This window comes from Haplochromis burtoni, unplaced genomic scaffold (assembly GCF_018398535.1).
Source record: "Haplochromis burtoni strain Fernald_Lab_line unplaced genomic scaffold, NCSU_Asbu1 Contig_134, whole genome shotgun sequence".
Taxonomy (NCBI): Eukaryota; Metazoa; Chordata; class Actinopteri; order Cichliformes; family Cichlidae; genus Haplochromis; species Haplochromis burtoni.
In genome coordinates this window covers 1,545,934-1,559,899 of record NW_024582495.1, presented here as the reverse complement: position 1 = coordinate 1,559,899, position 13,966 = coordinate 1,545,934, and the positions used below count along the sequence as shown (strand labels likewise).

The 13,966-nt window shown below is 39.3% G+C and overlaps 1 protein-coding gene across 7 annotated transcripts in view; it reads left to right on the top strand.

The window, feature by feature from the left end:
• Positions 1–1,440: 1,440 nt before the first annotated feature.
• camta1a (calmodulin binding transcription activator 1a) overlaps positions 1,441–13,966 on the top strand; it is a 281,386-nt gene continuing 268,860 nt past the window's right edge. For 5 of the 7 annotated variants that reach the window (XM_005930734.3, XM_042224288.1, XM_042224287.1 and 2 more), the window contains exons 1-2: positions 1,441–1,593; positions 5,337–5,438. In XM_005930734.3, the coding sequence (XP_005930796.1) occupies positions 1,569–1,593; positions 5,337–5,438 (127 nt within the window). In that variant the 5' untranslated portion in view covers positions 1,441–1,568. The other 2 variants (XM_005930729.3, XM_014336280.2) reach the window with 2 other exon arrangements.

Below are 13,966 nucleotides of genomic sequence, written 5' to 3'. Positions count from 1 at the left end.
TTTGTTGTTGTTGTTTTTGCACTGCAGCCATCCGCGAATTTACTTTAAAGTTACTTTAGTGTTCATTCAACCTGATTTATTTTATTTCAGTTTTGCAAATGATACTATATAATGGCTAAATAACGTGCAGGGGAGAAATATTATTTATATACACCGAATGTTCTTTTTTATGTGAGAGAAAATGAATATTGCTCATTTTAGAGGGAACGTGTATGCCTTAATTCTAAAGGGATATTGCCTGCACCACATTCAGCTATAGAAGCAATTAAGGCAGGGGGTGAAGAAAATCACATTAGGTCTTTCATTAATTACTCTCCTCGCAATAACAACAAGCCGTTGACTGCACGAGGCGCAGCAGCAGGCAGCAGAGGAGCTGTTCTTTCAGCACCACCTCAAACTATACACTGCATTTCAACGCTGACGGCCAGCAGCCTGTTAAAGGCTGTCCTTGAGTGGAGTGCCGCAGTTGAAGCGATTAAGCACAGTGATCTGTAATTAGATTGCCTCTAGCCATTTAACGTATATTGTCAAGTATGTGTGATTGCGCCATAATGATAGCAGTTACAAGAAAATCCTCCGTGGCATATAGCGGGTAGAGTTAAAAGTTAACTCTGGACCAGAAACAGCTGTTTACATGGACTCCACCGCCGGCAGCCTCCCTCATGGTGAAACAAGAGGTGGTATCCACATCTCCTGGAAATCAATGCGGTTTTCAGTATTGTGGTGAAATCATTTAGACAGGCCTACAGGGGGAAAAGTAGTCTGCAGGCTCCCCAATGTAAACGGACACATGATTGACAGTCTGCGCAGAGAACTGTCCAATATGTCTCAAATGCTTTATCATTTGTTTCTTTACAGGGCTGCATATTTGTCTTCAACTCAAACTCGGTGTCTTAAATACGGGAAAATTAAACTTAAAACAAAGTGCTCCATGATGGATGATTATGGAAAATTCTCTCTTTTTTTTCTTTTCTGAGGCTGAACCTCCAGTTATTAGTTGTACGAACCAGCTCATGTCTCCAGTATCAGATTAGATAAGCAGACTTTGATTAAAAAACAATTAATGAAGAACATTAGGCACTTAATTTCTTCTAATAACTGGTTTTGCGTCACTCGGAAATGACAGTGTAAAACAACTTGGGTGGGGTGGTTCAAAAGGGAAGCATTTAATATTCACAGTCTAATCAGTTTCTAAAAAAATAAATAAATAAAGAAGGAAAATTATGAAAGCAACCTGCCAGACATTAAAGTTTTCTTTCCCTTTTTATAATACCGTCTTTTAAAGACCAGCATTGCCTCTGAGTTGTAAAAATATATTAAATAAAAATATTTATATTTTAAAAAACCCCTAACAAAATACGGCTGGTGGTGCCAAGGTGAGGTGAGATGTGTTGTTTTTCATCCCGGAGCCTCTCTGTCAGTCACCGCCTCACAGCCAATGATAAGTTCGCCTCGGTCGGACCGACTCGCCGCTTGCTCCTCCGGTCCCTCCTCGTGCTGTCCTCGCCGTGCACGCGCGTGGTACCCACGGTCGTGAGGAGGAGGAGGATGTTGCGCGTGAAGGGGAAATGGCTGCCGAAAACAAGCCGGAAGGTAAGAGAAATATAATGGGATTAATTTACTAGTATGACCGCGGTGTGGGTTTTGGAAGAGCTGCAACTCCGTGCGGAAATGACACACGCGTGAAGCCGAGCGGAGAAATTTTCGGTAGAAAGCGGCTCCGCTATTTTCCTCCGAATAGGCTGCTAAAACGTGGAGACATCACCTAGCCAGCTAATATTAGCTTGCATTCTAGCCAAGCTACTATTCCCATCGTAGCCCACATTTAAAAGCACGCCACTGGGACGAATAGCGTGGCAAAAGTGCCGTGTTTACCGTTTATTGTGCTCGGGTTCCTTGTCAAATGACGAGCAATTCAAGTTGTTAACAACAAGGCTAAGTTAATGACAACATGTCATTGGCATCGACCAACTTCTTCCCTTATTACCCAGCTTTAAAAGCGGCTTGGTTGTGTTAGTTTATATGTCAATACGGCTCTGTTTTCAAGCCGCTTTTTGCAGCTTGTTTTGACGGCATTGCAATAGGCTAATTATTAAGACATGTCTGATTTAAAATGTAGCCTGTAAGTCTTGTTTTTTTATCTCTCTTTCTTTCTTTCTCCTCTTGGAGAGGGTCGTTTAGTCCCCCACCTCTTGAAGCGCGAGAAATTTCTTCGGCTTTCAGCGGATAGTGTTTATGAGCCAGAAGTGATGTATTGTTTTTAAACGAGCGAATATTAGCCTCCGTTTTCCAAATGCCAATTAATACTACTTGGCCTATATTTGGTCCGAAACACGGGCATCAAAGCGTTGTGATGCCTACTCCGCTCGCAATGCCCTATCGCACTTGAAATGCCATCACACCGGAGGAAGCAGGGAGGATGGAGAGTAGGATTTCCAGCAGCCTGCCTGCCCATTACACTACTTTACAGATAGGACAAAACGAAGACTTCCCTCCCCTCCTCAGCTGACTTCACACGGCTTGCTAACTTGAAATGAAATGCACTAGACTTAATTATTTTCCTTCTTAGTGGAATATTTTATTGCAACCCATATGCATAAGAGATTTGATCTCATTCAGACAGGCCCATGGATTTTTTGGGTGAGTAATTAAACAACGCCTGCATGAAAATAAAGATGTGATCCACGATTTTTAAACGGACCGGTTTTCCTGGCGCCTATTCACTGATAATGGTATTTGAAGCTGGCTGGAGCCAGTAACTTATTTACAATCTCAGTGTTTTTGATACAGATGAAATGTGTATATGTTAAAATATATATTTTCAACAATGATCTTAGAATTAAACGCCTGATTATTTACATGTTATAGTTTGTGTGTATTCATACGTTTTTGCTATTGTTACTTTAATTGATTTATTGATAATTATCTAACTTTTTTATTGAACAGAATACAGTGGTAGATAATTCAAATCATATGTTCTTGTTTTTTATATATATTTGCTGATTTATATAGAGCTTTAGGGTGCAGAAAAGAGTCTTTCTAGGTTTTTCTTTTTCTTTTCTTTTTTAAACTGGCTGCTTGAATTGAGAAAGACAACATTTTTTAATTAAAAAAAAATGGTCCAGCTGTTTCTGAGCTGTTCTTTATGTTTTTTTTTTTGCAGGGTTTAAAATTAAACAGGCATCTGTCAGTCTTTGGTGTCAGTAACCTCAAACACAAATTCTTTTTGATGTAGAATTACTGTAATGTTTCAAATTGTCTCGGTCCATGTGAGGAGAGATGATAAAACGCTGGGATTTTAGTTGTTTGGATGTCAGTGTGCCAACCACTAAAGCGAGTCCCACCAGGGGGTGGTATTGAGCTACAGAAGCGCACTTACATGAGGGATCAGTCTGCGGCTATGACAAAAAAAAAATGAAGACATCTGGTTTTGTGATAGTAATGACTTCACTATGGTGTATAGTCCTAATGAATTCATCTACATAGCTGAACTTAACAAATAGACTGTAGCTGATAATCGCGATGTCTCCCCCAACATGAGGAGCTCTCACTGCAAACCTTGACTTGAAAGTCCCATTGCTGAGCCGGTCAAGTTATTTTCAGAGTTCCTATGAGGCCGGTCAGTGGAAAAAGGAGGAGGAAGGGGGGCATAAAGAGACAGAGAGTGCTTCATACCTTCATGTAAACGCTATATACTCTCATGCATACCTGGCCGTTAAAGCTTTTACATAAAGCTGTCGTGAATCATTCCACTTGAACCAAGTCTTTTTGGCTTTTCAGCAGGAATGTAAAACGTTTAAACGAACACAGCTTTTACAGTTTTTACATGACGTGTTCCTGAATGTCTGGCTGCCACTAAGAGAGCTCAACAGTGTTTCCTTAACCTTTTGTCCTTGTGGTATGCGGGCAGCGCCGATCGCTCTTAGCTGTTTGGCAGGTCTTATGATGGCCCATAACAACTGAGGGTTACATCTTGTGTTAAACCCAGGGGCCATGACCCAGCCTCACGTCGTGGTGTAATGTTTACATCCTGGGGTATTTCTCTCCAGCCTAACTGATCGTCTATCCCCTTGGGGTTATTTTTTTCCCCCCTTCACACTCATAAAAAGCTCTGTGTGTCCGTTACTTTAAGTACAAAGCCTGGAGGGCACTGAAAGGACATGCTTGATATGTCTCACACTGACACTGGTCTGGATAAAACTACAGCCAGTGGTCTTATGAATCCGCTAGAGCAGAAATTCCATATAGATATTTCAGTACTACAGCCAAATGTGAGAAATAAAACAAGGAGGTTTGTAAAGAAAAGAAAACACCATGTGAAAATGCAATCATGATATTAACCTCTGAATTGAAATCTTATGGTATTTTTCCCAGCCTACCAGAATCATGTAGCACACTTTGATTAATATAAAAGCAGGTAATTGCAAATCCAATGATGAAGGGAGTGTTTACTCACACTTACAGTTCATACAGGTGTGTTAACCTGCATAAATCCAAGACTAATCCAAACAGTCAATAAAGGTTGCTTTTTGAAATGTAGTAAATAAGGCCTGCGGTTTCTGCCCGTGTAGGAAGGGCTTTTTCTCATTTTTTTAACGCAGGCACAGTTTGAAAAGTTTCACGATCTTATCATTTCACTCAAAGTTCAGGGTGAAGCAGCAGGAAAACATCAAGTAAACACGCAGTCAGCCATTAACTTACAAAAGTGCTTGTGCAGCAATGGCATAAATATTTCTCTGCTGTTTTGTAAAGAAGGATGAATTTAACCTCCTCGTGATGCCAGACGACTTGCTCTGCCAGTTTTGTGTGGAATCAGGATATAGCTACATTTTTTCCCAGGCTTTTAATTGAATCAGTGAAGTATGGATGGGTGGGACCCATGTCCAGTCTGTGGTTGCTGAGACGTCTGCATGTAATAGACCTTTACCGACAGCTTTGCAGGGTCTCCACTGATTGATTGTATTGATTCTTCCAGCTCACCAATGACACAATAAGAAGTGTTACTGACCCATATCAAAACAGGCCAGAGCTATACTAACCTATATCAAGGGGCATTTTCCTTGTAGAGAGAAAAAGATTGAGTTGATGGAAAGCTTCACTGTTTTAAACAACCAATAGACAAATTCAATATGTATTATTACCCTGATTATTGTTGGTGTTATTATTATTCCCATCACATTTTTCCCAACAGCTCTTGTGTGTTTTAAATGCATTTCAAAAAACTGTGTGTAGTTTCTGTTGATGTTGCTTGCATGGGGGAGTTTGCTTAGGTATCACAGGCTGGGAGAATGCTTCTTTTCCTCGATTTTCTCTACTTTTCTCTTTGCCTCCTGAAGGACTGAAGAAAGTTCGTAATCCGGATCGAATGTACAGATCAGCAGTGTGTTATGCTGGCCATGGTCCACCTAAGAATATCAGTGATGACACAGAGACGAACAGTAAGAGTCAGTTATTAATACTGCATTGCTGCTGCAAGAGGCCACTAGCTGGCCAATCTATTATTCATCCATCAATTCATTTATTTACTTCTTGATTTCATCCGTCCCCATGCCCCCTCCCTCTTTTATTCTTCTCCAACACAACACCACCTCCGGCTGTTCTGTTGATTGAAGTGTCTGCTTTACAGGATCACGCTGTCAATAGTTGAAGTGTTGTCGTTAACTAAGAGTGATTTCAGGTTGAGGCCAGGGGATCAGGACCTGAGCAGACCCTCAGAGAGAAAGCTTACGCTTTGATCCATCAATTATGACCCAGGACTTGCTTTTTCTTTGCTTTTCTTAAACCTGTATTTGATGGAAGGGTATCAAGTCAGGTTAACGGTATGTTGTAAAAATGCTGGAAAAATAAATAGTGTATGACCAAATATAAAAGAAATAGCATCCCATATATTTTTCCTTTATGGGTTAATATTCGTCTCTGTCTCCCTCTCATTTCATTTGCACTCGATCAGAACTCTAGATCAGACATCATAGAGGAGGTTTTTATGACTTGTAAAAGCCAGCTTCTGTAGGGATTGGTTCAGTGCGCTTACAAGTCTGTGCACAAGCGCTATTTTCTGTCATGACCAAAACAAGTCAATCAGAAATATAGGCCAAAGTGTTGACTTTATTTGTGGTGATTTTCCCTTCATTCCTCTTTAGAGAACATTGCCTGAATTTTAGCCTCTGTCTTTTTCCATTGAAAAAAACTGCCCCTCTAAAGCAGATTGTTCCTCTGCAAAAAGGAGTGCCTTCATTGTTAATGAATACACCAGTCTCTTCACTGCTGGGAGACTCTGTTGATCTAGGCTAGAGACTGGGTAATTAAGTGTGCTCATGTATTGTCATTTCTAAATAGTAAGTCTGAAATCACCCCCAACCCCTTGTTAGACTCTTCACTCGATATGTGTCACTGGAAGAGCTTTGCTGCACCAGATCTTTTTGGTATTTTTAACAGAGAATGTTTTGAAAGATTTAATGCCAAGGGAGTGCCAGTGCAGATCTATGAAACAGTGATGCAGACTGTAACGGGAACATTTTTGATAGACTTTTGCGTTACCCTTTCATGTGTGACAACTGTGACTGACAATACGTTTTGCCAGTGTTGCTGTTTTCCCTCATGTTATTGCATGGTATTACAGTATCCTGTTCCCATGTCAGACACCCCGTTTAATGTGTTCAGCCTGGAGGGTTTTCTGCCTACCAGGACACTCTGTAGCAGAATACAAGAGCTCAAACAAGCAGGTAAACCATTGATCTGAGTAATCGTCTGAGTAATTGTGGGAGTAGTTATGATACAGAAAGAAGGGTTTTGTTTGTGTGCATGTGTAAGCTAGAGGGAAAAAACAGAAAGAGAACAAGAGCAAGAGAGAGGGAGTGAGAGTGAGAGAGAGACCTCACCTCTGCTCTCCTTGAGATGGGATTTTTATGGATGGGTGAGCGTGGTGAGGGCTGAGAACACATAAAGAGTCATTTTCAGTTTGTTGCAGGCAGTTAACCATGTGTACATGTTTGTTGAACTTTCAGTAATAGGCGCAGGCTTTTTTTTGAGCTGTTTGACTTTTTGACAGTCTTTGCTTATTATGCTACATTATAGTATACTATTAACTACACAGAGACAAAGTGTGTCCAGCATATGGCCATTGAGGTAATGTAAACAGTGTAAATGTAAATAGTGAAAGCTGCAATACTGCACATGTTGCATCTTGTAGCACAACAGCATAAGAAAATGTTCCCAGTGAGATTCAGTCCTATTCAGATCTCTCGCTGGCATGCAGATGCTTTCTCCCTTTCCCAGCGGGGAAAAAAAACCTTTAGCATTTTTTACAACAGCTGTTGTGTGCATTCCCGGTCAAACAACCATCCTTGATTCTTTCACTAGACGCTGTATAATGGTCTCTTTGCTTTAGGTTTATAGTACCATAGCTGTGCTATAGCGAAGTTCACCAGTTCACTTTTTTTGCTCGTGGGCAGTTTGTAATTTCACTAGATGTAAGAGTGTTATCGAACAGGCTATGGGCCAAATGATAAAGATAATTGGTTTCCCCGTCCTACACTAAAACATAGTTATTTTAAGTCTGCGTCTACATACTCCTCTCTGTGTTCCCATCAAGAGCCATCAGGCTGTGGGGAGACCAGCCCCTGGACGACAGGCATTATTGTCGTTATTGCCAGGGAAATTTGACACTACTTAAATTGTCCTGTGTTGTTTTAAAGCTCAGCTCAGGATCTCCCACAAGTGCTTGGCTATAGACTCTTGTCTAATCAAGTGTTTGGTTCACTACTGGACAAGAGCAACCACTTTTTCTTTTAGGTACAGCCTAATCAGTGATATAGATTAAAGGTCTGCATGAATTAAATAGTGTTTTTGTAATATTTGGAAACATTTCAAGCCCGTTAAGATTAGAGATTTCAAATCAGTTTAATTAGTGAATTTAGATTTTCTGTGTGGAAATAAAAGAGAAACTTGAGAAAATCGTTTTTGTTGTTGTGTGATATATTTAAAGCTGTATCAAGTTAATTAAAGATCAGCAGTCGATTAATTTTTTTTAGAAACAAGCCATTTTAGCTGTCAGAATTGTTAAATGAATGTGGAAATCACAGCGTTTGACCAAAAATAGTTTGTGCAAGGATTTGGGGGATTAGATGGATCACAGAAATGTGTACACATCTTTAGGCTACTGAAACCAATATCCCGTTACAGTAAATGCATTGGCCATAGACTCATGCAGGTTAAGCCCACTTTTTCTCTTTCCTCTTCATTTTTTTCACATCTCACAACTAGATTAATTGGTTTTAGTTTCCAGCGTGTTATCAGTTGACCATTTCCCCCTGGCTGCATAAGTTCATCTCTGCTTCACATTTGAACACACTTTGTCTGGATTTTCATCAAGCTAACATGTTCCCCGTTTCTAGCGATGGTGTGAGCTGTAGGTCCACTCTGTCACCTTCTGTATGTCTGGTCATTATATCTACTGCATGAGACATACAACACATTATACATTTCTCTACGCATTTCATGAATTTTCTTACTGTCTGTGCATGCATTAACTGCATGTGTGCTCTAGTATTTGTCTGCATGCTACAGATAGAAAGCATATATATCTTATACTTTTCTTCCTTCCTGTCTATTTTAGCAGGCCTATGCTTTTATGTTTTCATAGCCCATGGATATCTTACCTACAAACTGAAACATAATGCAGTTAATTTTTTATATTCCTTTAGAAGCAGTTGGAAAATTAGCTGCTTTAGGAAAAAAACATCACTGCTAGTTTCAAAAGATGCAACAAATGAAAGCACCACACATTAAATGGTGTTCGATAAATGATAAATGCACGTATTTCTTCAAGGATGTTTAAGTGATCAAGATGTGACCATCATTGCAATTTTCATGTGGAAGTCTGCATCAAGGCAAAACCTCTTTGCATATGTTGTTTTTTGTTTTCAGTACAGCACTACTAATTTGTTTTTTGAATACAGCACTTTGTAGTGGATAAAAAAGCACATTTTTGCCTCTGTTCGCTTGACATTTTGTCACCTCAGTTGATGAAATGTGTCTGAACTTATCTCATTTGCCTAACCACACTAATTTCTAAGCTAAAGTCTTTTTTTCAATTTTTGGTCCAGCCCAGTGGATGGCTGTCATACAACATAATGATAACAGACACTGCCATAGACCTAATTCAGTTTCAGAGCACTTCTTACTGCACAGAGACGAGGGCCAAATATTTATCCACAGGACTGTTTGTTCTTCTCTGATTCACCTCCCATGTGTTCTAGGTATAGCTACAAAAGAACAGTTAGACTCCTCTTCACATCCATAAGCCATATTAGCCACTGAACTGTTGTGGAAAATGTTTGCATTCAAAGTTACTTTGGGTATGCACCACCAGCAGCGATTTGTTGAATGATCTATAGCCAAAACATTAGCTTGCTATTTCTCCACAATGTGGGCACAGATTAAAAAGAAAAACTGTCACTCCCAGTGCGCTCTGAGACAGAGACGGAAGAGAGAGGGTTTTGCGTTCAGGGCTCAGATATTGATTAAAGATTTGTTTTTGTCAGCCTTTCCAGTCTCATGACCCTCGCTCTCATCTCTAGGGTGGGGCTGGAGCAAGCTAGCATGACAGATACCCTTAAATTTGGCCCAAGTGTTTGCTTAGCAGCCAGGATCAGCGATAATCCAAACATCATCACAGAGAAATATATATATCTTTATACCCATTCGTCAAAGGGTGATGTAAATTATACAGCAGCATGCACAGACTGCCACTGTTCAGCTCATACATGGCCTGTGGTGGCAACATGAAAGCTGCAGACCTCTAGTCTCTATATTGAAAAGCATTCCTCTCCCCGTTTAGCCTTTTGTATGTGAGCTCACTCATCAAGACCTAGAATGTAATTGGCTCCAGTGTGCCAGCTCAGCTCAGCACATCCTCTCGTGTAACAAGCTCTGGTATCAGCCTGTCTTGCACTTTAGTGTTTTACAACCAAATAGTAGTTTTCTGTGGATCCTTCTCTTGGCTAATGTACAGGCAGTCATTAAGGCTGCTGTTTAAACTCCAAAATAAATATTAAACCTTACAGGGGTTCCATGGGAAAAGCAAAGAAGTAGAGTTGCTTATAGACTTTGATCAACTTCTGGTTAAGAAAAAAGAGCTACATTTACATTCTCAAAGCCAAATTTTAGTGGGTAAGTTCCTGTTTATCCACTGATCAAATCAGGCAATTTGATTAAGAAGAGCTTGTCTATATTCTCTAAACCTGCTAGGCCCCCTCAGGGCTGTTTTTGTATCACACACAAACTACAGGATATATACAAGATATCCATTCCACATTCCGCAATGGACAGATTTTTAATTAGTAAACAATACTTTGTAGGAACGCTCACAGTTTCTCCTTTGCATCAGTGAAAATGCCCGGTGGAAGAAAGACATACTGTAGCTGAAATATTGTTAGTTCTGATAAATAGCAGGTGACAGAACAAAAAGAGTTTAGAGTTATTAGAGTGCTGTAAAAGGAAACCTCAGTAATGAAGAGTTCACTTTTGTGTGTTTAAGAGCCTTGTAAGAAATGTTTTTTAAAAGACCCCATTCAAGTTAGACAAGGACTCCCAGATTAGAGAAGGCCAAAACTGAGCATCTGAGGAAGTGCCACATCTAAAAAAACATGGTTTATTTAACAGCAAAAAGCACAGAACGCTGTTTGAAACATGACAGTAGTTAACCTGTTCGTCAAAGAAATGCAGTCATTCAAAACCCAGAGACACTAGCCCTATATATAATCTGATGTTTTGGTACTGTAAGGTCTCTGGTGTTTTTGTACCTGGTGTTAATAATAGCCTCCATAGTAAATGCCTAGTTTCTCTCCAGTTTATATTAAAATGGAAGGAAAAAAAACATTATCGCCGGTCCACTGAATGAATGATGTTAATGTCAAATATTAAATAAAAGCAGCAGAATTTCTTTGTGTTTTCTGTCTGGCTGGCTTAATTTGGACATTATGAAGATTTAGTATTAAAGTTAATAAAGCTTAACCTATATCTTTTCTCATAGATCAGTTAGTACTACTGTTAAAGGTTTAGTTGCAAATCCTTTGCTGTCAATGAATAACTGAAATCCACGATCTGTAGACATAAACAGATACTTGGCAAATTCCCTGGAGATGCTCTGCCAGGTCTGTATTGCAGCCATACTCATTTCTTGCTTGTTTTGGGGACATTTTGCCTTCAGTCTGGTCTTCAGCAAGTGTAACACATGCTCACTTGGATTGAGGTCAGCTGACTGAATCGGCCAGTCAGAAACATTACGCTGACTGAAAAATAGTGAAAGTCAGCAGTTAAAGCCCACAGAGTGTGTCTCATTCAAATGCATTGTCCCAGGGAAACTGTTCTAAATGCACTGCATGTATGATATATTGATTTAAAATTAAATACAGAGGATTGAAAGTATACTTTTTTCAGTATAAAATTAAGATTTGTTAACACCAAAATAAAAATGGCGAAATGCTTTTAACATTCAGAATGTTTACATGTAGCACATTAGTAATCTAATCATTCTCCAGTTTGGTGGTAACCTGATTTCAGAGGCATCCTTGTAAGGTTAAGGGATTAGGAGAGATCCAGTTAACACCTTGTTAGTCTTGCAGGGTTTACATAGGTTGCTTTGACGCTTGGGGGGTTGTTAGCTGACAAATACAAGACTGGCATTTTCAAAGTAGAAAGCAGTTATGTTGCAGTTGTGTCACCCTTTTCATGTGCGCGGCATACTGAGCCGAGATGCTTTTTGCATAATTCAGTGGTCTCTGGCAAAGTTGTAGAACCAAAGGTGCTTTGCTCGAAAACACGTTGTGCAATGACCGGTGTGATTTTAAGGTTATGAAATGATTACATCTGTCAAGGTCCTCTATGCTGTTCTCATCCAAAATATTTCAGCCTGCTGGCAGGTTGAGCAGACATATCCTCTTACAGTAGATTTCTATCACAACTCTCTCGGTGAGGAAATCCTCGACATACTTGAGCCTGGTGTTGATGGTGTCATACGAGGGTGTGCCAGAGGGGAGCATTAACTCCCGAATAATCTGAGGAGAGACGGATTCTTCGTATGTACGGATGTGAGCTTTAAACAGCAAATCTTTTAGGAAGGGCGATGGTTAAGACTTTCTACTGACCTGTGAGGTATCAGAGTGTGGATTTAATGTGTTTTTTTTTATATCTGTTTCTTGCTCACATTTGAAGTTGTTGCTCCGAGAACGAGTATCCACATAAAACAGCTTCTTTTCATCTTTTGTCTCTGCCTCTGATCATTCACTTGCAGCATGTTATCTAGTTTTGACAGTGAAACTACTCTGGTGGTACCTAGGAGCAGATGCTGTGTGCGATTCTTAATTGGGTGAAAAAAATCATTACAGATACCTGTGAAGCTCACATAAAACAGGGTCTACATGAGGCTACATGTAAAATAATAGGTACAGACGGATATAGCGGATACCACAGATATGCTTGCATTCCTTTGGGAGCGATGACGTTCCACCTTATGGATTATGGTATTCTTGGGATCCATCTCTATGGATCAGCTGAGTTGAATTTTCTCTTTGGATGTTTCTGGGCAGTTGCACTGCACTCTTTCAGAGATATACAGCAAGCAGGCTGCAGACACTTTTGGTATAGTCTCATAATGAAGTGCACTACTGGATTATTTGTATTGGCTTTATAGTGGTGTTTTGCTTTGGTTGAACTTTTTCTCTATTTGTCTGATATCAGCTACCCCAGGGATCCATAGTCAGCACTCATATTCAGGCTTTTTTTCCCGGTCTCCCCCTTTACTTGCCCATTACGCCTAACCTACAGTTATATAAATGTGAAAGAATGCAGCTCAGTCTGTGATGTTTGCTTCTTGTTCTTCTATATTTTCAGACTATATTGCATTACGGATAAATGCTGTATTTTGCATTACATTTAGTGAATGTATTTACATTTAATTTGAACTCATAAGCACTGAATAACAGATTTATTTGCACATGCTGGGACATTACCTGGATTAAACAGCTCAACATCCAAGATTTACAGTGTAACAGACTTTAAATCCATTAGAAAAAAAGAGAGAAGAAGCTTAAAGTCTATATGAATAGAGGACAGGAATAATGCAAACTTTACTGGCAGCTACAGATACTAGACACTTCTTATTTTGCCCTTTCTTGATTGTAGACTATTCTCTCAGCCTTATACAAATCCCCATCCACACAAATGAACTGTTCCCTTTTCCCACATAGACTGTTTCGATTTTGTTCCATCTAATTGTATATTATTGTTACTGATACAAATGGATACACTGACAATTTCTCCTGTTTTTGTTTAAACTTGTTATCACTTGTAATATCCGTGCTTAGAATATTCTTATTTTTATGTAATTTACAATTTCTAACATATAGCTGTTTATATTAGATTTCTTTATGATATTGTTAATTTAATCTGTTTTGTTTTTTTCACTCCCTAAGCAAATATAATTTGTCCACGCTTAAGTTATCTGCATATTTAAGCAAGAAAACAGCGATGGAATGAAATGAACATTTGAATGCATCCATGCAAAAGGGTCTACTGTTTCCTAATTCTTGTGAACTGATTGTGAAAAGTAAATTGAACAACATACATTATGATGTAAGCATTGGGCCTGGTAATTGTAATTATTTCCCTGAGTAATATACCACATTATTTGTGCAGCACACAGATTCCCAAATCCCCATACACTATGAAATCACTCAAGGGTGTTTATTGTGTTTAAATAATGAATAGATACAGCCTTTACAAGTTGACACTGAAAAATTTCTGGTGAGCTCCCCCGATAGAATGCATTTCACAGTAAAATAATTTAGTCGACCACAAAATAAAATGTATGCAATACTCTATCCTTAGATTAATTTCCTAATTCAGTTGGGGATAGTTGTTTTACTGTCAGCGTTTTGCTGCTGAGAGACTTGCAGACTGATAAAGA